The 25931-nt window shown below is 42.4% G+C and overlaps 1 protein-coding gene and 1 pseudogene across 1 annotated transcript; both read right to left on the reverse strand.

Annotated features, from left to right (window-relative positions):
• LOC137303904 (neurofilament medium polypeptide-like) lies at nt 1–17666 on the reverse strand (annotated as a pseudogene).
• On the reverse strand, nt 15547–24627 carry LOC137303906 (neurofilament medium polypeptide-like). Its single transcript, XM_067972320.1, has 3 exons — nt 23596–24627; nt 23387–23511; nt 15547–19460 (listed from the first exon to the last, which is right to left on the reverse strand). Exons 1-3 carry the CDS (start codon nt 24625–24627, stop codon nt 17717–17719), a joined length of 2901 nt encoding a protein of 966 aa, XP_067828421.1. The 3' UTR covers nt 15547–17716.
• Between the last annotated feature and the right edge of the window lie 1304 nt (nt 24628–25931).

The following is a 25931-nucleotide window of genomic DNA, read 5'->3' on the forward strand; positions in this document are numbered from 1 at the left end:
TTATCTCTTTGCCTTACTGTGCTTCTCTTTGCTGCTATTTTTCATTTCTTCCTGTTTTTCTGTTTGTTTGTTATTCTTTAATTTCTTTCTATGTCTTTCTCTCTCTCTTTTTCTGTCTATTTCGCATGCTTAATCTCTCTGCTCTTTGTGTGTGTGTGTGTGGTGTGGTGTGTGTGTGTGTGTCTTTTCTTTCCTGCCCTCTGGTAATGTTTTTCTGCATTTTGGACTTCACGTCTGTCACTCAGTTCTTGCTATTCCAAGCACAATACATGCTTGAGCAAAATAGTCAGAGGTCCTCTAAGGAAATATGTGATTGTGCTAATTTTCACCAAGACATTTGGAAGATCTTAGCCATTTAAGAAGCACATAGAAACCCCACAGAAACAATCACTCATAGACAATCCTCTCCCATATCTGTGTTTGCCTCAGCGTTCCCATTACAATTTGGAATTCCAATAAAAATTAAAACAATGTATGTGCATTTAATCACTGTCTGAAATATAGAAACAACTAGTCAGGTTTAGGAGAACCACAGTGTGCGGGGGGTAAGAAACAATTGTATTATTATAGCAGCAAAAACTAGTTTTTGTTTTAACAGTTTCTGACTTTCTTAGAACAGAATAGGTGCGTATATATCTTTGGGGACAGGAAGGTCCCAGAGTCTTCTGACTGTTCCTAAGATCAGGTTTAAACTTACAGCTCAGATATAAGCCTAGGAATTTCTGAGGGTGATCATAGCAGATGAGTGCTTAACCTATTTGTGTGACATTCCTCTGTCCACTATTTTAGTGAAGGGATTAACCCATTTTAAATAGGTTAACACTTTTGTTAAAATAGTGGACAAAAGAATATCACATGAACGTGTTAAGTATTCATCTGCTAATAGCGTAAGTAATTTCTATGTTCTAATTTGATTTTTTTCTGCATCATTTCTTTATTATTGAAGCAGAAGAAACAATTCAAAATGAATCACAAAGAAACAAAGCCAACTATTTTGATGCATTTATTTGTGATAGTCTTCTCATTTAGAGAAAGAAACTGTGAAGTGTTTGTACCATTTATTGTGCTGCCTTCTGTTGATTGATATAGCACAGGGGAATGAACTGGCACATTGGGGTCATTGGTGCAGTAAGGCACATGCAGGAAGGAACAGGTCATGGTGACTTGGTGATATCCCTTGGGCATAGCGAGATTAGGGAGGCATTGACTTAATCCAGGCATCCCCCATGACCTTCGAATGCTGCCACAAGCCAACAGAATCTGTTTGAGTGGTCCTCCCAAGTCCCAAGTAGGGCAATAGTCCAACCCTGCGAGGCCCCTCTCCATATGGGTATTTGTGATATTCAGTGTTGATTTTTGAATAAATTTGTTGCAATTATTATCAAGTGATCCAAAGTGTCTGAATGCAGTTACAATATTATTATATATTTAAATCTATTGAACCCAAAAGGAAAATTAAAGCTTTTTTCCTATTGAATGTTGTTGCTTAGAAATTACTTACAGTTTTAATCACCCCAAAGCAGTTTTCAAATATCCAACATTTTTCTCATGGAGAAATTCCCATGTTTCTGTTGGACAAACATCTTACTTCCACAATATCTAACGTGTGAAAGGCCCAGCACCTTCACACTGTCACAAGCATCTTCACACTGTCACAAGCATTTCTTATATTTGGGCCCAATAAACATTCTCATCTTCTTCAGTATTTGAGGAAACTAAATTTGCTTTTCTTCCTGTTTTGGATTACATCTTTATATTCCATCATTTATTTTCAACTTTCTCCAATTTTACGTCCAAACTGTTTGAAATGATTGAAAGGCCCTTTTCGATTAGTGAACATGATTTGTTTTTATCTTTCACAGCTTTTTAAGGAGTTGCTTCACTTTGTTTTCCTTTCCCTTTTGTTTTATTTACTTTCTGTGCTTTCATGTTTCTTTTTCTCATCTTTCGTACTCTCCTCTTTTGGTTTTGATGTTCCTTTGTCATTTGGATGATCCTCAGGTTTTGTTTCTTTTTCTTCAGGATCAGGTTTTTTTTTAATCTTTAGTCATTTCTTTCACTGCTTGTGATTCTTTCTCTGGTTTATCCAATTCCTTTTTACTTTTACTTTCTTCTGTCATTTCTTCAGCCATAGTTTCAGGTTCATTTTGGCTTTTAGTTGTTTTTGTTGACTTCTCAGGTAGCTTGTATTGATCTGCTTTGTACTCTTCATTATCTTTGACAGTTTCTTTGCTTGTAGAATCGCCTAGCTCATTAAAGTCTTCCCGAGCAGCTGCTTCTTTAGCAGCTTCACCCATTCCCCTTATCTCAGCATCATCTTCCTCCTCAGCTGCTCCCTTTGTCTCTGTCACTTCTCCCTTCACACCCTCTCTCTTTGTCTCTGTGTCTTTCCCCTCTGCCTCTCCCTTTATATCTGTATCATTCTCTGCCTCTCCCTTTGTCTCTGTGTCTTTCACCTCCACCTCTCCCTTTGTCTCTGTGTCTTTCACCTCCACCTCTCTCTCTGTCTCTGTGTCTTTCACCTCCACCTCTCCTTTTGCCTCTGTGTCTTTCACCTCCACCTCTCTCTTTGTCTCTGTATCTTTCACCTCCACCTCTCTCTTTGTCTCTGTATCTTTCACCTCCACCTCTCCCTTTGTCTCTGTGTCTTTCACCTCTTGTTCTCCCTTTGTCTCTGTATCTTTCACCTCTCGTTCTACCTTTGTCTCTGTGTCTTTCACCTCTCGTTCTCCCTTTGTCTCTGTGTCTTTCTCTTCCTCTCCCTTTGTCTCTGTGTCTTTCACCTCTTGTTCTCCCTTTGTCTCTGTATCTTTCACCTCTCGTTCTCCCTTTGTCTCTGTGTCTTTCACCTCTCGTTCTCCCTTTGTCTCTGTGTCTTTCTCTTCCTCTCCCTTTGTCTCTGTGTCTTTCTCTTCCTCTCCCTTTGTCTCTGTGTCTTTCACCTCTGTCTTCTTTTGTGGCTGTATCTTTCTCTGCCTCTCCCTTTGTGTCTGTATCTTTCACCACTGCCTTTCCCTTTGTATCTGTATCGTTCACCACTGCCTTTCCCTTTGTATCTGTATCTTTCTCTTCCTCTCCCTTTGCCTCTGTATCTTTCTCTGCCTCTCCCTCTGTCTCTGTGGTTTCTCCCTCTTTGGCCTCTCCCTTAATCTCAACAATTTCTCCATCCTTGGCCTCTCCCTTCATGGTTTCTCCCTCTTCGGCCTGTCCGTCTGTCTCAGCAGCCTCTCCCTCTATGGCCTCTTCTCTTGCTTCAGCGGTATCTTCCATTTCAACATCTTTTCTGATAGTAATTTCTCCTTCAGCAATTACTTTTGACGAAGAGACCTCTTCATCCTTTACTTCTGTTATTTCAGCAACATTTCCCTCTTTAAACTTATCTTTTGATTCTGTGGCTTCATCGTCATCAGGAATAGGTGTTGTTTTCTTGTTTTTTCGTTCTCCATGTTTTGTTTTCTTTTTAAATTCTTCATCAGACACTGCTCCAACAGAAGTATCTTCATATTCTGCCCTATCAGCCTTCTTTGTTGTTTCATTTATAATTTCTTCTACAAATCTATGCTGAAGGTCTGCCTTTGAAGGGGTCGTTATCACTTTAGTTATGAGATAGGATTGGGGTTGACCATATGCATAAGATGGAGGACTGAAACCAAATCTGGTTTCCTCATCTTCAAGGAGTTTCCTTAAACAAAGAACAAAACATGGTTGGGTATATCAGATCTAAACATTAAATACAGATTCTGTTGTCTCTTAAATGCTATGAGATCTGTCAAGCTCTTGGAATATTTCAGATAACAGCAGATAAGCTTAGATTCTACAAATTTTTTAAAGGAATGTTATAATGTGGAACTAAGGACTTTATCAAGTCAGGTTACAGTTCTTCTTGGAATAAAGCAACAAGAAACTGTATTCATGCCACACTTTTTTGATTTTATTAGAGAAATACATGAGGCAATAAACAATAGCAAATGCCCCAAAATGGCTAATTTATTCCCAATGATACAGCACAGGTTCAACATAGACACGCTTTCCAGAAATGCGAGTCAGAGAATGGGATGTAACACCATCGCCCTTATTCTCTGATCATCGCTCCATTCTAATGCACCTCCTGGTAACCTTGCAGTGCATTCTATGGATCTGCAAAGCAGTATCATTTATTTTAATCTTTTCCTCTTTTGATGATGAATGTAACATGAATAATTAAATTGGGAGGTGTGTAAGGTTTATTTGATGACATGGCAGTAGAGACTCACCGTGTTGGAATTCCATCAGCAGCATTCAGAATTTCCTTGCTCCTTTGAGGAAAAAAGTGTTTTAATCTGTCCAATCAACTTGCTGTGAACTCACTCGGAAAATCAGATTAGTTGATTCTTGTTTATTTCAGGTCACTAACGAGGACTTTTTTTTAACTCCATATCCTCATTCTCTGTTAATTTTGAAATAATCTTATGGAAACTGTATTTTTGACAAAATGCTTTATTGAATCTAGCTGATCAGAAATATGTTTGTGTTATGTGAAGAGTGAAGTGTAAAACAGGTTCAGTGCTCAGATATTGAGGAATGCTGCAGTTTCAAGCTTTCCTCACAAGTCACTAAACAATTTCCATTATTTTTAACCAGTTTCTACCAGATTTACTGCTTTGTGTAAAATTATAGCCAGTTGTGAAGCAACTAAAATAACTGATTAAAAGTAATTGAATTGCAAGATATAATCCTACCTCCTTTATAGGAATGTCACCAATTGTAGTCACCTAATCAGACATAGTTAATATATCGTGAAAGACAATTATTTTTCTCTCAACACATTGTTGAATAATACAGCACAGAAGAAGGCCATTCGGCCCATAGTGCCTCTGCTGGCTGTTTGAGAGAGCTATCCAATTAGTCCCACTCCCCTGCTCTTTCCCCATAGTCCTGCAAATTTTTCCTTTTCAAGTATATATCCAATCCCCTTTTGAAAGTTTATTTGTAACAGAAACCTTAATTAATGAGGAAGTTAGTAATATGAATTACGAGTGCTAAAAGCAACTCTGTACTTTTAAACTGTGCTTCTTAGCTTGAGATGTCAGCGTGGCTCAGTCAGGCGACTCACAGGCTTGGGTTTAAGTGCCACACCAGGACTTGAGCACATAATCTAGGCTGACAGTTCAGTGCTGCACTGTCTGTCGGATGGCATGTTAAAACTGAGGCCCCATCCGTCAGTTCAGGTGGACGTAAAATGTCCCATAGCAGTTTTTTGAAGAAGAGCAGCGAGTTCTCCCAGTGTCCTGGGCCAACATTCTTTCCCCAACCAACACCACTAAAATAGATTAACTGATCAATCATCTCATTATTGTTTGTGGGACCCTGACATATTAGCCTAGATAACAACAGCGACTACACTTCAAAAGTAATTTATTATTTGTGAAGCATTTAGGATGTTCTAAGGACATTAAATGTGCTACATAAATGCAAGTTCTTTCTTTCTTAAATGGATTCTGTTGCTATTTGAGATATATTGCAGATCCATCAAGCAATAAGTCATTCTCACAAGTAGTATAACCCTTTCAAATTTACTTTTGCTGTTACATTACGAAATATATTTCATGTAGCTTTGTCTTCCCTTCCTTTTTTATTGAAATTTTGCAACATCAGTAGGTCATGCTCACATACGATTAATTAGTCCTACCTGTAAGCAGCAATCTCCACACCTAAAACCATTTTGACATTCAGTAGATCTTGATATTCCCTCAGGTGATGAGCCATTTCCTGTTTTGTATTTTTAAGCTCAGTTTCTAATTGTTGGACAGTTTTCTATAAAACAACAAGTTCGATGATAGATTATGGAACAAATTGATGTGTTAGAGTTTGCTTAAAAAAATCTTCTCACCTGGTATTGGATTAATTCCCCATCATGTCTGTCTTCAGTATTATTCAACTGTTTCTCCAAAGACTCCTTCCTCCCTCTTACTGTCTCCAGCTCGATATTCTTGGACTGCAGTTGCCGATTGTACTCGTTGATCTCTTGCCTTGTACTCTGTAGAGCTTTCTTGTTGATTTCTGCTGTGTCATTGAATTTGGCCACCCTGGATTTGAACCATTCCTCTTTTTGCTGCATGTTAACATTGGTGTATCCTTCCATCTGAGCTCGAATCTCTCTCAGGGCTGCCGTCAGATCAGGCTTCATGAACTCTTTCATTTCAACACTGACCTGTGAAGCTTGGATCTGAGAAAACAGATCAGACACTTCTTCCTCGTGACTGTCCTTCAGAAACATGATTTCATCCATGAGCGATTGTGCTTTTATTTCTAGCTCTGATTTCATCAAATGGGCATTGTCTCTGTCTTTCTTATAGGCCTGAACACTTGTTTCAATGTCATATCGAATTTGTGCTTCTTCCTCATATTTCCCTTCAGTCATTGGAGATCTTCCTCCAGGTGATCACAGTTGAGGTGAATTTGCATCTTCTGATTTTCAATTTCTTGAATGAGCTTTCGTAACTCTGATTTCTGGCTCATAGATATTTGCAAGGCCAAATTGGGAAGTTTGCCTCTCTCTGTGCTGTGATTTCTGCCTCCAGATCTTTGTTCTGTTGCTCCAGCTGCCTGACCTTGTCAATGTAACCGGTAAAGCGTTCATTGAGCTCCTGCATCAACTCTTTCTCATTGATACGGGGCACTTTGTAATCTTCATTGCAGATGCTGGACTGATAAAGCTGCATACTTTCTGATGGTCTGCGAGCTGGTGACTTGTACCCTCGAGTCGCAGACAGGGCACTGTGCTTGAGGGATGATCTTGATTAGTCCTGGGAGCTGTATTCTGTGCCGGGAAGCCTGGGTTCCAAGTCAAGGCCCTGGAGTAGATGGAGTGCACCTTCCTGAATGGAGAGCTGCTGAGAGGTTGCCGGCTATAACTCAGCTTGCCGCTGTTGGACTGTCTGTAACAGTGCAGAGTCACTCCTTTTGCTCTGCCTTATATAGGGAGTACTAGTGGTGACTTTGCAAAACTGATTCTTTGCCTACTTAAGGGAAGTTTGTGATGCTGTTGCTCTTATCCACTCTTCTTTAACACAATAGTGGTTTATGAAGGAATAAGTTGCCTGTTGGAATTTGGTTCATTTAATTTTTTTAAATCGTTTAGCCACATGTTTCAAGTACAAACTACTTTTTCTTATCAGGGTTTGTACATGTTTCACACTTGAAAATCATTAATCATTGTGCTGGAGGAATCTGTAGCTTCTCAATGTACGTTAATGGGTTTCACTGTTCATGTCTGACTCTCTCTGGCCAATTCCTTTTTTGTTACCAAGTTGGGATGGAGTATGGGTCAAGGTTGGATAAAACAAAAGCCCCTTATTGAAACACAAATTATTGGTCAGTGTAACCAGACCACATGCCATGCTGGAATTAAACTCAATCAAACTCAATAATAGGATTCAACAATACACATAAGTTCGCCTGTTTCTGGAGGCTACACCCAGCATACCGCTGGCCAAAGTGACTTGAATCAAATAAATTCTCTGTTTCATGCACAATAATTCCATACACCACCAAACCTGCGGACACATATCCCTACTATGTGGTTATAGCCAGAAAGTCAAAGAGAATTATAAAATATGTGAACAGTTTAGCATCTGAAGTAGTATCCATGTTTTGCATGAGATGTTAAACTGCCTGTTCAATTGATTCAGGTTGGATATAAAAGATCTTCTAACACTATTCAGAATGTAGGGAGTTCTCCCGGTGTCCTGACCAACATTCCTCCCTCAACCAACAACACCAAAAATAGATTAACTGATCATTCATTTCATTTGCTATTTGTGAAATTTTGCTGCACATAAATTGACTGCCAGGTTTGCCTACAAAACAACACTGACTTCATTGCAAAAATTAATTCATTGGATGTGATGCTCTTTGAAATATCCCGAGGATACGATAAGGAGCTATATAAGAGCAAGTATTTCCTTCTTTCTTCTTTGATATATGATATGATTTATCTGCAACTTGTATTGAACCACTGGTGATGTTCTGATTGCCTCTGATTTAGTGCAGAGATTCTATCCAGTCCTAACTGGACAAGGGGCTCGATTTTCGGACGGCGAGTTCGTGGCGGGGGGGCTTCGATAAACGGGGGTTCCCGGGCCGGGTCCGGAGCCTGGCTCCAACCCGCCCACTTCCGGGTTCCCCAGTGATGTGCTTAGATGCGCGCGCAGCCCCCGCATGTGGGACTGCCCCGGCGGGATCCCACTTAAATCAATTAATGTGATAGTTCAGGTCGTTTGCAGACCTGATTTGTACGATATTTTAGGAGGGGTGGGATTTTCAACTCAACTGAACGTGTTTCCCGTACTGGGGGAAACACTCCCAGTTGAAATGGACATGTTGCAGCCACCAGCGTGTGGCAGCTGCAAAGGTCCATTTGACAGGTGGTGGGGGGAGACCCTCACTCATTGCAGGAGGCCACTCTGTCACTTTGGACAAAGTTTGGCCTCCACCACCCTTCTCCTAACAATAAAATTCACAAACTTGCAACCTCAACCCCGGTGTCCAGACACATTTACCCACCTTGCGCACCCCCTCAAACGTACTTCTTCTGGATTGGGGCCGCCATAGCTGCAGTCATGGCCTCCTCGGAGGACGAACAGCATCACCAGCCTCGCCGGCTACGCCATCCACCTCTGACAGGTGGAGCTCCACAATACAGTGCTGTGACACATCCACCTGCACAGCAGGAGGGAGGGCAATCGCAGAGAGAGATGCGTTGCAGAAGGCACTACCCTCGCCACAGTGTCTACAGATCGAGGCTCAGCTTCCTGGACCTCTCTGAGCAGCAGTGCACACGGAGGCTCAGAGTCACTCGACATGTAGTCATGGACATCTGCAGCCTCTTTCATGCTGAGCTGCTCCCGGCTGGCCCGAGCACCATCTTCTTACCTGTCGCTGTCAAAGTCACCACTGCCCTCAACAACTTCTCCTCCGCATCCTTCCAGGGTCCCACCGGGGATATCGCCAACGTCTCTCAGTCGTCTGCACAAAAGAGCCCTGCAAATACACCTACACCCACTCTGCAGTGACACAATGGGTGGCATCAGTTGTAGGTCTTCATGGTGATCCTCAGGAAAGGGCATTATTGCACAAACCAGACAAGATTTGCAAAGACGTGGCAGTGGTGCTGATAATATAATATGTAATGAGAGTTGATCAAAAATAAAATATAAGTAAAAACCATGACAAACCCTCAAACACCCTTGTGCATCCCCATCATGCTCACGACACGTTTGCCTTACGCTTCCTACTACACATATGTGATGCATGCCCTGTGGCTGTAGCACAGGTAGTGGCAGATTGGGTGAGGCTGACCGTGAAAGAGATGCATGAGAGGGTGAGTATGAGATAGAGCCATGAGATTGTATGAGGATTGGGTTGAGTGGTAGTGGTGGAATGAGTACTGGGGAGGTGAGTAAGTGCAGGTAAGATGAGGATGAGCCTTAAGTGGGTGTGAGGAGTGATGTGATAGAGTAGTGTTGGCAGTGCAGAAGGAGATGTGGGGTGGGGGCGGTGATGTGGCAGACGGAGTGTAGGGGAATAAGTAAGATTACTCACTTCGGCTGACCTACTTAGGTCATTGAAGCTCCTCCTGCACTGTATTCAGGTGCGTGATATTTTGGTGGTGCTGGTGACCTCCTCTGCCACCTCGAGCCAATCCTTTATGGTGGCAGAGGCAGGCCACTTCCTTCCGTCCGCCGGGGAGAAGATCTCTGTCCTCCCCCTCCTCCTCACCCAATCCAGTAGGACCTGGAGTGAGGCATCTTTAAACCTGGGAGCAGCCTTCCCCTTGGCTACTTCCTGCAGCATCAGTCAGTGGAGGACTGCCCCTTTAAATAGGGCTCCTCCAGCTGACAGCCTATGATGTGGGTGCGCAGTCCGCCCGCTGCGCAGCTTTCCAGCGCGAAACCCGGAAGCCAAGGTAAGTGCCTTCAATTAGGCTGCGATCGCGTGCGGAGCACCCCGAATTCACTGGGCGCGTTACCCACGCGCCCAGTCGACCCCCCCGCTGCCAACCCGCCTCCCTCCTAATATCGAGCCCAAGGTCTCGACCCAATGAAGTTAGTGAGGGAAAGGTTATTTCAGATCATTGGGGGTTTACTGCGCTCCAGTATTAACAGTAGTTGTTCTTTCCTGCCCCACCCCCCCCCCAAGTCTGAGCCCAGCTGTTAGTGACTTCAGAGATCGAACTGCGGCTGCAGTATATCTAATTGCAGTATCTTCTTTGAGGTCATTAACAGCTGGACACCAACTGGGGGTGGGGAGGGGCGTTACATAAATGCAAGCAGTTATTATTTTAGAGGTGGGAAAATTAGATGGGAAAATGACACCTGGTGGTACATTGCAGTGCTGGTTAGGCCGGGCAGAATGAAGATGATGGGTAATTTAGAAAAGAAGAAAATTAAATAAAAATAAAGTGTTAAAAACGGTCAGGACTTTTTATTACTCTTTCAGAGGCTTCAAGTGAAAAATTTGTAACTTTTAACTGCTCACACCTTGGGATTTATATCCTTAATTGGGGTCTTGCAGCTTCAGCAGCTCTGCACATTACTTATTATACGGTGAAATCTAGTTTTCTTAACAGACGTGCATGGAGGCAGTTTTTAAAAAATTTATTCGTTCATGGGATGTGGGCGTCGCTGGCGAGGCCGGCATTTATTGCCCATCCCTAATTGCCCTTGAGAAGATGGTGGTGAGCCGCCTTCTTGAACCGCTGCAGTCCGTGTGGTGACGGTTCTCCCACAGTGCTGTTAGAAAGGGAGTTCCAGGATTTTGACCCAGCAACGATGAAGGAACGGCGATATATTTCCAAGTCGGGATGGTGTGTGACTTGGAGGGGAACGTGCAGGTGCTGTTGTTCCCATGTGCCTGCTGCTCTTGTCCTTCTAGGTGGTAGAGGTCACGGGTTTGGGAGGTGCTGTCGAAGAAGCCTTGGCGAGTTGCTGCAGTGCATCCTGTGGATGGTACACACTGCAGCCACAGTGCGCCAATGGTGAAGGGAGTGAATGTTTAGGGTGGTGGATGGGGTGCCAATCAAGCGGCCTGCTTTATCTTGGATGGTGTCGAGCTTCTTGAGTGTTGTTGGAGCTGCTACCAGTGATTTGGTAAGGTCCTCTCAGGAATTCCTTATTTTAATCCAGTCTCGTACAGGTTAATCATTTCACCCCTTGTTTAAAGTATATGTGTAAATGAAAACATAAAAAAATCAGTATCTCATAGCATTTTTCTTTGGACATTAGATTCCTCAATAATAGTTACTCAAAATTTCAATCCATCACCTGTTTTTCCATCAGTGAGTAAAATGACATCGGTATGCAGTTTCCTTTTCTTATTATCACTCTCTGTGGTTATTACACACTTCTGATAATGCTGTGTTCATCTTATACGGACTTTTGAAACACTCCCACCAAAACTAACAATTATGAGGAGAGATTCTCAAACGTACTTAATTTTTTATTTTTTATTTTGATACAGTTTTTCTCTTTTACATTGTCACACTTCATTCATAAAAGACCCCATGGCACTATTTTGAAGAAGGGCAGGGAAGTTCTTCCCAGTGTCCTGGCCAACATTTATCCCTCAACCAACATCACTTAAAAAACAGATTATCATGTCATTATTACATTGCTGTTTCTGAGACCTTGCTGTGCGCAAATTTGCTGCCTTGTTTCCTACATTACAACCCTGACTACACTACGCCGTAAGATTGTGAAGACAGTTTCACGTCCATAAGTCCTAACTCGGTAAGCTCTCAATCTCGGGGAGGGGACATAACTGGATGGAGTCTTCTGCCTCACTGCGACAACATCTGGTGCCCTGCTTAAGAGCAGTAATGGTAAAGCACTGAGGGCATGTGTCCTAATCTTCTGAGACAGGGAATGGAGTACCAGAGAAAATCAGTAAAAACGGATCCAAGAATCCTAAGGCGGCAAAAAGAAATAATTAGACCCTTAATTCCTATTTAAATTAAATATTCTTTTACAACACATTTTAAATGTGATAAATGCATGTAACTAAATTAACTTCATTCAAATCTAGTCTCAATTAACCTTTGAATTTGATTCTTTTCTTCAATCCATAGAACATACCAGAATGTCAAAATGAGTGTAATTGAGCTTCTGGTTAAGTGTTTGCTGATTATTTGATCATTTAGTCTTGGTATGAATTACATCAGGACTCTTCATCCCCTCCACCCTCACCCCTCCCCCAGTTGGTGCCCAGCTGTTAATGACCTCAGAGAAGATGTACAAAGGGGGATCGGACTTTGAGCCTGAGGAAGGATGGGGAGGAGACATTAGCGGAGATGCTGCAGCCTCTGCTTGGCTTGAATTGGTTTTGGCTCAGATTGGGAACTGAAAGGAGTTAGATTGAAAGGCGCTTTTGCCTCTTGCTCTGATTGACAGGTCTTTAATGCTCACAGGGCACAGTGTTGCTGTAGACTACATCATTTGTCTGTGATTGCTGTGTATATGTGTACAGACCCAAGAAATGTACTGAATACGAACGAGGTATCTGAGAGTTGCAGGATTAGTGTGCCCACCTGAATTAACAACAAATGACCCAGCTGAATCTTCTGTGGATGGCCGTAATTAGACATGGAAGCTCACCAAAGATTGGGGGGGGGGAGGGAGGAGGTAGGGGGAGAATATCTTAAGGTTAACTGGCTGTATGTCAGGTCAAATATTTTTGGCAGCCTTTCCAAAGGTGGGCTCACAAAAATTTGACAATGTCCAAAGGCTGTGTCGGCCAAACCAAACAGCTGGCAAAACAAAAGCAGAAGCACAAATATCAAAGTTGGTGGTGACGACTGCCACTGCCAGTGCCCTTCTTATGGTCAGATTGGCTGCAGAGGTCCTTGCAGCAAGTGGACAGCTCTGCCACTGGGCTCAGTGTTGACCTGGAGCCTGAGGAGGCAGTTCCACTCAGTCATTGCCAAGAAGTTGTACCAGGACCTACAGATATGGTTGGTGGCATTGGCTGGTGTGGTCAGTCTGGTTCTGGTGTCAGATGGACTCCCTGGTAAGTGTTTTACCATCTTATATGACTTCAACCATGAAATAGAGTATTTAGGATGCTTTAAAAGCAACCCCCGTTATTAATTTTATCTTGACTTGCCAAACAGCAGTGGACTTGCAGTTAGATGTCTTGTCACTCCCTAAACTTACAGTGAAAGTTTGTATTGTCATATCCCCTCTTCCTTTACACTCCTCCTGTTCTTCCATACTCTTCCAATTACGGTCTGATTGCTGGTAATTGTGTAGACAATAGTCAGCTGTCTTTGTTTCCGCATAAAGATTTCCTACATGTTCTAATGGCAAAAAAATCAGAAAAAGATAAAAAAAAAAGCACCCAAAAGCCACTGAAAGAAATTAAAATAAACAGATAACAGACAAAAAAGCCTCTGCACCTTTAAGAACTCCTTTGTATATGAAGCTTCCCTTTTCGCCCAGTCCAGATGGGTGAGCAGATCACACAATGTGATCCTGTCCCAAACAGATGGGACATCACACCAGGGGCCTTTATCATCACATTAAAATGACGCTCTTTGACACTTGTGTGGAAGGTTTAGCTTGGCCTAAAAAAACCTGCCAGACGATTGCAGGCTGTGCTAATCGAGTGGGGACCTAGTGAAAGGGATGCCTACCTGAATTCCCGGCCCTGCCATGTAGATTCCACACCAGCAGGATGTCAACCAGAACATCTAGCCCATACAGTGAGGAAAGAATGTACAATTCACTGAAGTTAAATCAGTGGAAATTATTTAAACGATTTTTAAAATATTGAGACCATCAGTGATGGTGTCAATCATAGAAATTGGAAAGTAATCTTCAAACAGGACACCCTGTTTGCTATAAATTTGATTTCGAACAATCGACCTCAGAGCATTTACCAAAACTTAGCAACACAAGTAAAATTGCACAGAGCAGGCTGTCTATGATGGTGATGAAGTTAAAATTTGGTAACTGGAAAATTTATTCCAAAATCTATGAGCAATGAAAAACCTATTCTGCTAGTTTACATAGTTGTAGTTTGTACTTGTTCAAGCAGGGATATCTCTCTGGCTTTATGCTCATGACAAATTCAGTATGGTCAGAAAGGGCATCCGTCAACCATTAAAAAAGATTTAGCTAGGGAGACAATTATATAAAAAAGATAGAACTTCCTACTGTGGAGTCTTTAGGGAAACTGGGAGTCTTCCAGCATTTTATCACATTAGATTGGATCCAGATGTCAGACCAGAGGTACTCTTTACCTCTGCATGCCCATGGGTCGAGCTTGAAGCATTGTGTGATGTCCTTTATCAGGAACTTGCAGAAATGGAATATGGCTGAACATGTTGTTCATGCATCCATTTACGTTTCAATATAAACAGCTAACAGAGGACATCTTGCCTCAGTGATTCCAAGGTTTGATTTTAGGGATGATGTGGAGATGCTGGTGATGGACTGGGGTTGACAAATGTAAGGAATCTTACAACACCAGGTTATAGTCCAACTGTTTTATTTGAAAATCACAAGATTTCGGAGGCTTTCTCCTTCGTCAGGTGAGCAAGCTTTTGCTCACCTGACGAAGGAGAAAGCCTCCGAAAGCTTGTGATTTTCAAATAAAACAGTTGGACTATAACCTGGTGTTGTAAGATTGATTTTAGGGAGGCTTGAGTCAGTAGGTGGTGCTGCAGTATGATATTTCAATCTACTTGTAGCTAAGTTTGCTGTGTGAATAAATGACTTGAAATGGACATCAAAAAAAGAAACAAAATCTTTGTAGAGAAGAAGTAAGTCAAAATCTCAGAGATTCCGACAGCACAATTAAACTCAAGGCGGACTAAACTTTAAGATGGTAAAATGAAGCAGAGCAGGGAAAATAACGAAGAGTTTTCTCCAACATTTATCAATCACTGGGGTTATAGTTTACAATTGCCCACTCTTCAAACGGAGTATGTTTGTATTTCAGTCATTCGCAATATCTATTTTGGAAGACTACACAACAACTTGCGTTTATATAGCGCCTTTAACATACTAAAATGTCCCAGCGTGCTTCATGAGCAAAATTTGACACCGAGCCACATAAGGAGATATTAGGACAGAGACTAAAAGCTTGGTCAAAAAGGTAGGTTTTAAGGAGTGTCTTAAAGGAGGAGAGAGAGGCGGAGTGTTTAAGGGAGGGAATTCAAGAGGTTAGGACCTAGGCAGCTGAAGGCACGGCTGCCGATGGTGGAGCGATGAAAATTGGGGATGCGCAAGAGGCCATGAAACAACAGCTGGCTCACTGATCCATCAGGAAACATGACTTATGCGTAACCTGGAATTTTCTCGGAGCTGCTCCCACTCTGCCAGTGTGACTTCACCGTGTGTGATGGAGTGCCGTTTGTGTGTACATCGGGCTTCTGCCACACATCTGGCAAAGTTACGGCGATGACCGGGAGCAAATCCGACGACATTTATACTGGACCGTCAATGGGGGAGAGAAACTGGAGGTTTTCATGTGTGCTGAACAGGATATATATAAATAACACGACAATTGCTGCTTACAGAATTTATTGGAATTTCTGAGGGCAAAAACTGCCCAACAATGCTTTAGGTTTCATTGGACAACTGGAGATTATATTAATAGTTTGCATTCATTATAACCTGAAATAGAGAACTATACATTCAGGCTGAAGAGAGCCAGAGTGCTGAGGGAGGAGTGGAACAATTCACAAATACAGTATCAATAAGCAAATCCAAATTGTTTGTTTCAGCCGATTACGTCTGTTCAATCCCATAAATCTATTGCAGAACAGAATAAGTAGGTTGGGGGTAGTGGGGGGATTATAGGGGTAGATTTTATGAAGAATTCAGCTACTAGGCCAATGTGCCTGATTCATGGCCTGCATGATTTTAATGGATGGAAAATCGTGGAGGCTGCAAATCGAGCGTGCTGACGTTGTGTCAGAATTCCTGATTTGCTCTCCCAATTGGCCCCGGTTTCTCAGGATTAAGGAGGGGGAAAATTAGCCAGTGTTGCTGGCCCTGTTCACCATCCAATGGCTCCAGTGGCGGGTTGTGGGTATTGGGTGACAATAAATATGGGCTGGGTTGTGACGACTCTTGTGGTTGAACAGCCCACCAACTTACACCAGAAGAATGGTCACTTGGATGTGGTGCAAGAGGGTTCCTAATGTCATTAGAATCACACTCTAGCATTGGACAGTACTTTAAGGAGAGGAGAGCAGAACAGTGGGAGGAGTTTATTGCTGGATACAATTTTGAGTTCTTCAGAGTGAAAAAGATGCAACAACCTAAAATAAATGGCAACGGAACAGATTTTCTTTTAACAGTGCATTTAATTGTGAACAAGAAATTTGCTTCTGCTAGATTATTGACTATGTATCTGTAACACTATTACTGGACGATCTGTTCAGTATCCTGATTGCAGTATCTGTATTACCATATATTTATATACATTAGGGTACATTTTAACTCGTGCTCGTCCGATGGTGGAGTGCGTGGGGCGGCCCTTCACTCACTCCGGCGGGAGGCCCAGTTCATTTTGAGGGCTGGGCCTCGTTACAATGACGCCGGCAAGCTGCACAGGTGTCCCACTGCAGCTCGCCAACTTGGAGCTTGGCACAATATCAGGCTGCCCGGTTGGTAAGGGTAGGTCTGGGGGAGGGGGAGGGGGAGAGGGAGGAAGGGAGGGGGAAAGGAGAGAGGGAGGGAGAGGGGGGAGGGGAGGAGAGTGGGGGGAGGGGACGGGGGCGGGGGAAACCAATCCCGAAAGGAGGTGAGCCCACGGCATCAGCGGCCCACATTATTCCTATGGAGACGGGAGGAACCCTCCTGCTCCTCCTGGCCCCACAAAAATAATTTTTCACTTACCTCTTTGGTGCCTCTTCCTCTTCACTGCCCCGTTCAACTGCACCCTACATGCTCTGCCCAGGTGCCCCTCCAAATTGCATCAGCTCCCTCTGCATGTTGCAGGACCCTGATTTGCCCAGAGTAGTGAGGCTCCTGCCTGATTCAGGCCAGCGTTTGGTCCGCCCAGCAGAAGCCCTCAGTAAATACGGTGGCGAAATGGCACCGCGGAGGTAATCACTGCTATTTTAACTCTGCTCCCATCCTTTATCTGCCAGGCGGGACAAGTTAAAATCATCCCCATTGAATCAACGGGAAAATTAAAGATTTTTCCTGTTGCACATTTATCCTAGCAGTTGAAACAGTCTCTTACAACTCCGACACCCTATGGCAATATTTAATTTTGTAGCTATCCAGACAGCCATACATTAACTGGAGGCATAAGATAACTTAATATTTCATGTTGCCCACAAACAATTTATTTCAGTAACTTGCTTTGTGCTAAGCCTTATTCCTTTGACATGCAATTTGTTTTATTACTTGGTCTATTAAGCTTTCTCATTCTTTATTTTTTGTCAGCTGACAAGGCTTATCTTATGCCATATCTCTTTGTTTCTTATTTCCCTTCTTTTATCGCAGTACAATAGCTTTGTCTTGTTTTCTCTTGTCATCTTCATTATACCAGACTTTAAACATCATTTGGAGGAAGTCTGTTTGAATTTTTCTTCAGTTTCAACTTATTTTATCCAATTTTATAATCAAACCATTGGTAATGACCTCAGATTTTTTTTTGATCTGGTTCATTTTCTCATTCATTTACTGAAGTTCTTTTATTTTCTTTATCCAGGAGGATTTCACTTCTTTCCTTCGTTGTCTTTGCTTTTCTCTTTCTCATCTTTCTTAATTTCCTTTTTCTTGTCTTTCTTGCTTTCCTTTTCTTTTAGTTTTGATGTTTCTTTGACCTTTGGATGTTCCTTAGGTTTTGTTTCTTTATTTTCAGGATCAGCTTTTGTTTCATCTTTATCTTTCACTTCTTGTGACTCTTCCTCTGGTTTATCCAGTTGCTTTTTATCTTTACTTCCTTCTGCCTTTTCTTCAGCAGCAGATTCAGATTTATCGTGACTTGTTTTTGTTGACTCTTCAGGTTCTGATTCTTTCCCTTCAACTGTAGAATTTCCCGACTCAGTCTTACCTTCCTGAGTAGCTGCTTCTGTAGAACTTTCAGGCTCACCTTTTGCCTCAGTAGCTTCTTCCTTCACAGCCTCCTCTTTTGTCTTATCAGTTTCTTCTTCTGTAGCATCCTGTTTGGCCTCAACAACTTGTTCCTCCATGACCTCCTCTTTGGCCTTAGCAGTTTCTCCTTTCATAGCTTCCCCATTTGCCTCAATAGCTCCTTCCTCACTGGCCTTTTCTTTTACCTGAACAGCTTCTTCCTCCTCTTTAGATTTGGCAGCTTCTCCCTCCACTTTTGTCTCACCGGCTTCTCCCTCCCCTTTGGCTTTACCACATTCCATTTCCTCTTTGGCCTCAGGAGCTTCTTCCTTCTCTTCATCCTCAGGAGCTTCTTCCTTCTCTTCATCCTCAGGAGCTTCTTCCTTCTCTTCATCCTCAGGAGCTTCTTCCTTCTCTTCATCCTCAGAAGCTTCTACTTTCTTTTTGTCCTCAGGAGCTTCTACTTTCTTTTTGTTCTCTTTGTCCTCAGGAGCTTCCTCCTTCTCTTTGTCCTCAGCAGCTTCTTCCTTCTCTTTGTCCTCAGCAGCTTCTTCCTTCTCTTTGACCTCAGGAGCTTCCTCCTTCTCTTTGTCCTCAGCAGCTTCTTCCTTCTCTTTCTCCTCAGGAGCTTCCTCCTTCTCTTTCTCCTCAGGAGCTTCCTCCTTCTCTTTCTCCTCAGGAGCTTCGTCCTTCTCTTTGTCCTCAGGAGCTTTCTCCTTCTCTTTGTCCTCAGGAGCTTTCTCCTTCTCTTTGTCCTCAAGAGCTTCTTCCTTCTCTTTGTCCTCAGCAGCTTCTTCCTTCTCTTTGTCCTCAGCAGCTTCTTCCTTCTCTTCATCCTCAGCAGCTTCTTCCTTCTCTTCGTCCTCAGCAGCTTCTTCCTTCTCTTCGTCCTCAGCAGCTTCTTCCTTCTCTTCGTCCTCAGCAGCTTCTTCCTTCTCTTTGTCCTCAGCAACTTCTTCCTTCTCTTCGTCCTCGGCAACTTCTTCCTTCTCTTTGGCTTCAGCAGCTTCTTCCTCCTCCTTTGCTTCAGTGGCTGCTTTTTCTCCAGCCTTATCTTTTGTATCTGTGGTTTCTTCCACACCTTCATCTGAAGCTGCTGTTCCCTCTTCACTCTTTACTACCTCACCTTTTCCATTTTTTTTCTTTTCATCATAGACTTTGCCAGACTCCAGTTTCATATAAGCTTCTTCAAGCTCTGCCATTTCAACTTCCTTTGTTGTTTCACTTATAATCTCTTCTACAAACTTATACTTAGGGGTGGCCTTTGTCTTAGTTGTCACGTAAGATGATTGTGTCATATATTGTGGTTGCCTGTATGTATAGGATGGAGGACTGAAGCTACCAGTATCTGATCCAAATCTTGTCTCCTCAACTTCAAGGAGTTTCCTTAATAAAGAAAGAACAGATTAATCTCAACTTTTATATTGTCGCATGGAAACAGAGAACAATAGGTGCTTTGGGAAGGCAAGTTTTATCTGTCGTTTAATAAAAAAACCCTTAAGGTCTAATGTCAAAATATTCATTTCTTTTAATTAGAATTCGCTAAATTATTTTCCACCAAATTTCTAATGATGTATGTTATGAAATAAGATTAGATAAATGTATTAAATTGGATGCCATTGAAATAAATGATGAAATAAGACACACTGTGGTTGCACTTTTATATTTGGTGAAGAGTTGCCTGCATTTTCTCAAAGGGCCAATCGAGTGAAGGAAGAACACAAAGGGCTGATTTTTTTTCCAATTGACATAATTCTGCCTCAGTAACCATGAAGCAATTTACTTTATATACCGTGTTCTGCAGATCCATAATACATTTCAGTGATGTCATCATTGTCTACCTTCAAGTGTGCATTGTATTTTTCAACAGCTCTGTTCTCATTGACTCTCCAGCAGTTACTAAACTCTCTAACTGCCTGTCTGAGATTATGATCTGGATGAGTTGAAATTTCCTTTGGCTCAACTAAACCAGAAGTAATCTTCCTCGCTCCAGTCAGACCTCTGTGCCAACTGCGACCCTAATCCATACCTTCATCACCTCAGGGGTCTACTTCTCCAATGCCCTCCTCACTGGCTTCTCCACCTCCACAAACTCCAACTAATTCGTATGCTGCAAACCCGTGTCCTCCCCTGCACAAAGTCCCGTACTCTCATCACCTTGTCTAAGCTGTGTTCTACCGGCTCTCTGTTCCTCAGTGAATTGACTTTAAGATCTTCAGCCTTGCCTTCAAATCGCTCCGTGGCTTAGCCCCACCCTTACACCACTGTTCTACCATTGGTAGTTGTTTCTTCAGCCATGATGCTTTCCCTCTGGAATTCGCTCCCTAAATCCCTCTGCCTTGCCACTTCCCTCCCTGCTTTCAAAAGTTTCCTAAAATCCCTTCTCTTTTCCCTTTTCTTTGCTGCTCTGTGTCTGCCCTTTTTTCTGCTGTGTAAAGTGCTCCTACACATTTGAGTGATTCCTGGATCCCACTCTCAAGTGGGGAATGCAAGTTGCGATCCTGAAATACACTCCCTGCGGGTGATGCTCCCTACTGGGAGTGCCAGATTACGAATTGCTCCCATCGTTCCTTGAGTGAGGAAAGTTATCAAAATGCAAACTGTTGTAAAGGACAATAAATGTTGTGTGCTCATTTTAACAAGATCAAACGGGAGATGTGTAAGATGTAATTCATTGCAAGAAGAATGCGATTTGTATTGGAGATTGGCTGCCTTGACACTATTAGAAGTGCAGAGATCCAATCAGCAGCATTTAAAAACTCTTTGCATCTTTATAGAAAAGTGCAGCTATTGTGGTTTGTATTTATCTTTCAGACTGGGCCTGCTGAGGCAGAAAGTGGAGCCAAGTTTGCAGACAAATGCTTTGGGGTAGTTTGAAATTACAAAAATATAGTATCACAATTTGAGGATTTGTGCAGTTTTGTCCCCCTAAATTTGTTCCCTTTTCTCCCCTTGTGATTTTCATTGGGATGTGGATCCATGGGTGCCAGAAGCCCTCCAATACATAGGAACTAATAGGAACAGGAGTAGGCCATTCAGCCCTTTGAGCCTGTACCGCCATTCAATTAGATCATGGCTGATCTGTATCTTAACTCCATCTATCCACCTTGGCTCTGTAACCCTTAATACCCTTGCCTAACAAAAATCTATCAATCTCAGTTTTTACATTTTCAATTGACCCCAGCCTCAACAGCTTTTTGTGGGAGGGAGTTCCAGATTGGTTCTACCTTTGGGTGAAGAAGTGCTTCCTGACATCACCCCTGAACGGTCTAGCGCTAATTTTAAGGTTATGCCCCTCTGTTCTGGATTCTCCCACCCGAGGAAATAAGAAATACATTGAACGATTGGCTGTTCTTCATGTATGAACCTAGATGGTAAGTGTTGGCAGGCTATTCAACTGCGGGGTGGTCACGGCCAAGCCTGACCCTGTATTCACCCAATGTCCACTCATCCCATAAGCCCTTTCCAGCAGGGTAATGATCAGAAGTGGGAACTCTGATTGATTATTTTCCCCCTTCCCCTCATCCAGGAATGCTCGGGCCAATTATAGTGTCTAAATTGTCCTGGCTGAGGACAGCTAACTTTTCTCACTATGAAAGCCCTCTCCCGTGTAAGGCAGGTCACTGGTAACTTTGCTAAAATTGTTATTCTTTGGAAAAGAACAAACTAAAATCTTAAATATAAAAAGCAAAACACTGCAAATGTTGGAAATCAGAAACCAAAATAAAAAAAAGTGCTGGATCACAGCAGGTCAGTCAGCATCTGTGGGGGGAATAAACAATCAGCATTTCAGGCCCATCTTCAGATGCTAAATATGTTTATTTTTAAAACTAGGGAAATCTGGAACTCTCTTCCCCCAAAAAGCTGTTGAGGCTGGGGGTCAATTGAAAATTTCAGAATTGAGATTGATAGATTTTTGTTAGGCGAGGGTATTAAGAATTACAGAACCAAGGCGGGTAGACGGAGTTAAGATACAGATTAGCCATGATCTAATTGGAACAGGCTCGAGGGGCTGAATAGCCTATTCCTGTTCTCTATGTTCCTATGAAACTATCAAAAAAGGAAGGAGGCATTGATCTTGTCAGCCTGGTGTGTCGCTGCACAGTCCTGCCCTACTGCAGGGTGACTCCACCTCCACCGCACTGCACCGGAACAAATGCAATAGACCCAAAGATGAGTCAGACTTAATACGTGGCCATACCTGATTAAATGCCAGTGTGTCACTGTAATACATTTAAAATATTCAAATAAAGTGAAAAATAACTATATAGCTATTTCAGGAATATTACAATTTTAACCATTTCATAGAATCATAGAATGGTTACAGCGCAGAAGGAGGCCGTTCAGCTCATCGAGTCCATGCCGGCTCTTTGTAAGAGCAATCCATTTAGTCCCATTTCCCCCCTCTTTCCCCGTAGCCCTGCAAATTTTTTCCCTTCAAGTATTTATCCAATTCCTTTTTGAAAGCCAGGATTGAATCTGTTTCCACCACCCTTTCAGGTAGCGCATTCCAGATCAAAACTACTCGCTACATAAAAAAGTATTTCCTCACGTTGCCTTTGGTTCTTTTGCCAATCACCTTAAATCTGTGTCCTCTGGTTCTCGACACTGCTGCCAATGGGAACAGTTTCTTTTTCCCACCCAGAAGTGTCCTGGGCAATATTTATCCCTCAACCACCATCACTAAAACCAATGATCTTATCATTTATCTCAATGCTATTTATGGGAGCTTGCAGTGCGCAAATTGGCTGCTACATTTTCCTACATCGTCACGGCAGTGACTACACTTCAAAAGTTCTTCGTTGGCTGTGAGGCGCTTTGGGACCTCCTGAAGTCGTGAACGGCGCTATATAAATGCAAGTTCTTTCTTTAGAAATTTCAATCATTTTCATTGACAAGTAACTGACATCTATCACTAGTTTATTCACTTTTCACTTTTATAAATTATGACTGTTCTGGAGAAAAACTAAAAGGGTGTCTTAAAGCTTACAGTCACTCTACATAATTATATTCAGCAACATCTATTGATCAGAATGTCTACCAGTCAGGAAATTGTCAAAAATCATTATTTTATTCCAAGTACACTGTTACAATGTTGAAGCACTCTGATGCCTATTAGAAGCAGCAGTTGAAGTCAGTATTATAAATTAGTACTGCTAAAAGGCATGCATGGATTTGTAAGTCCAGAAATCTTTAAATTCTGCTTTTCTGCTGCATATACTTTATGCTGTTTTATAACATCTATTAGATATTTTACTTGTTTAGGTGCTACATACAATTCAAGATCAGTACACACACTATTGTGGCCCTACCTGTACGAGGCAATCTCCACATCCAAAGCCATTTTGACATTCAGTAAATCTTGATATTCCCTCAGATGATGAGTCATTTCCTGTTTTGTATTTTTAAGCTCATTTTCTAATTGTTGGAAAGTATCCTGCAAAATACAATTTGCTTAAGGATTACACTGGAATACAAATGGCAATTATTCAGATCACGCTACTGATAAAGGAATTCTCACCTGCCATCGAATTAATTCTCCATCGTGTCTGTCTTCAGAATCATTCAACTGTTTCTCCAAAGACTCCTTCCTCCCTCTTACTGTCTCCAGCTCGATATTCTTGGACTGCAGTTGCCGATTGTACTCGTTGATCTCTTGCCTTGTACTCTGTAGAGCTTCCTTGTTGATTTCTGCTGCGTCATTGAGTTTGGCCACTCTGGATTTGAACCATTCCTCTTTTTGCTGCATGTTAACATTGGTGTATCCTTCCATCTGAGCTCGAATCTCTCTCAGGGCTGCCGTCAGATCAGGCTTCATGAACTCTTTCATTTCAACACTGACCTGTGAAGCTTGGATCTGAGAAAACAGATCAGACACCTCTTCCTCGTGACTGTTCTTCAGAAACATGATTTCATCCATGATTGATTGTGCTTTCCTTTCTAGCTCTGATTTAATCAAATGGGCATTGTCTCTGTCTTTCTTATAGGCCTGAACACTTGCTTCAATGTCATGTCGAATTTGTGCTTCTTCCTCATATTTTCCCTTCAGTCGTTGGAGATCTTCCTCCAGGTGATCACAGTTGAGGTGAATTTGCATCTTTTGATTTTCAGTTTCTTGAATGAGGTTTCGTAACTCTGAGATTTCTGGCTCATAGATATTTGGATGGTAAGAAATAGTTTGCTTTTGCCTCAGGTCTATAATTTCAGTCTCCAGAGCCTTGTTCTGTTGCTCCAGCAGCCTGACTTTGTCAATGTAACCGGCAAAGCGGTCATTAAGCCCCTGCATCAACTCTTTCTCATTGATACTGGATACATTGTGATCTTCATTAAAGATGTTGGACTGGCTGAGTTCGACATTTCCTGATGGTCTGCGAGTTGGTGACTTGTACCCTCGAGTCGCAGACAGGGCACTGTGCTTGAGGGATGATCTCGACCAGTCCTGGAAGCTGGATTCTGTGCCTGGGAAGCCTGGGTTCCGAGTCAAGGTCCTGGAGGAGACGGAGTGCACTTTCCCGAAAGGAGAGCTGCTGAGAGGCTGCCAACTAAAACTCATCATGCTGCTGTTGGATCGTGCCAGAATGCAGAGTTGCTCCTCTCCCTCTGCCTTATATAGGGAATGCTAGTGGTGAGTTTGCAAAATTGATTCTTTGCTTACGTTTGATTTCTGTTTTGCATTTAAATTGGCAATGTACATCTTCTGGATATTTTGATTGTTTAGTTTCTTTGTTTAGGGAAGAGTGATGTTCAGTTATGAAAAATCCAATTTCTTTTTGATTTAAAAAAAGATTAAAGATGTAGAATTTTTCCCCTAGTTACAAATACTAAATATTGTTCCTTTCCAGGATGATTACCCACTCTGTGTTAGGGGAATGTCCTTCTGCATTAACCTGCTGGATCCCAGGCTATATATGGGTGTAGTATTCATTGTAATGTACAGGCTCACAGTGGGCTTAAGCTGCTGTTCCAAACTGGAATTGTGTTGCAGCAAGCTCATTCCGAATCGCTGGCTTTTACTCTCAGTTCACTCTCCAAAGGGTCTAGGAACATTGAGAGGATTGAATCCAATGAAGTACAGTTTGGGCCACTTCACTGATAATCTGAGCACCCTACTCCCAAAACTCTTCTTGATTCTGGTTCACTCGTTGTGTCGAGTGAACATTGCAGAGTAACCCCCTCTTTACTGTGGGGCTTTATGTTGAAGCTTCTGATAAATTGCTAGGTTTGGATGGCTCTTCCTCACAAACTTTCATCCTTGATTCATTCTTCCTCTTGTAAAACTTGCAAAGTAAATACCCCCTACTGTATTGTGGCTTCAACCTGCTATAAATGCTGCCATCTCTCCCTGTGCTGAAACCACTTTAAGTGCTGGGCTCTGAGCCTGTTGCAGTGCTTGGACTTGCCTGGTTTGCGCATTACTCCCAGACTGCAGGTACTGAAACGTGCCAATTCTGTATTCTAATCTTAAGTCTGCCTAAATCATTGACAGGAGGGGATGCAAGAACCATGGAGAATCTGTTCACAGCTACAATTAGCTGCTTTTACTAATTTGCAGCTTACCCAGGTGTTAAAGTGACAGCTGGCATTAGGTGAGGGGTTACTTTACTGGAATTCTATGGAGTGTGATGGTTGCTCTGTGTAATTTGGTTTTAAGCACTGAGCTCATCTCATTTTGATTGACTATTGACTGATTAATATGATTAAGTGTGGGAAGGGACATCCTCAAGCACAAATATTATAGCTAGTAAATGTACCAGGTTATTTGGCATTCCTCCTATCTTCCCTGGATTACAACTCCAATACTGAACACCAAACTATCAGTTCCAAGGCTGTTACTGACCTCATCTTCTCTGGTAAGCT

Source organism: Heptranchias perlo, chromosome 36 (genome assembly GCF_035084215.1).
Source record: "Heptranchias perlo isolate sHepPer1 chromosome 36, sHepPer1.hap1, whole genome shotgun sequence".
NCBI lineage: Eukaryota > Metazoa > Chordata > Chondrichthyes > Hexanchiformes > Hexanchidae > Heptranchias > Heptranchias perlo.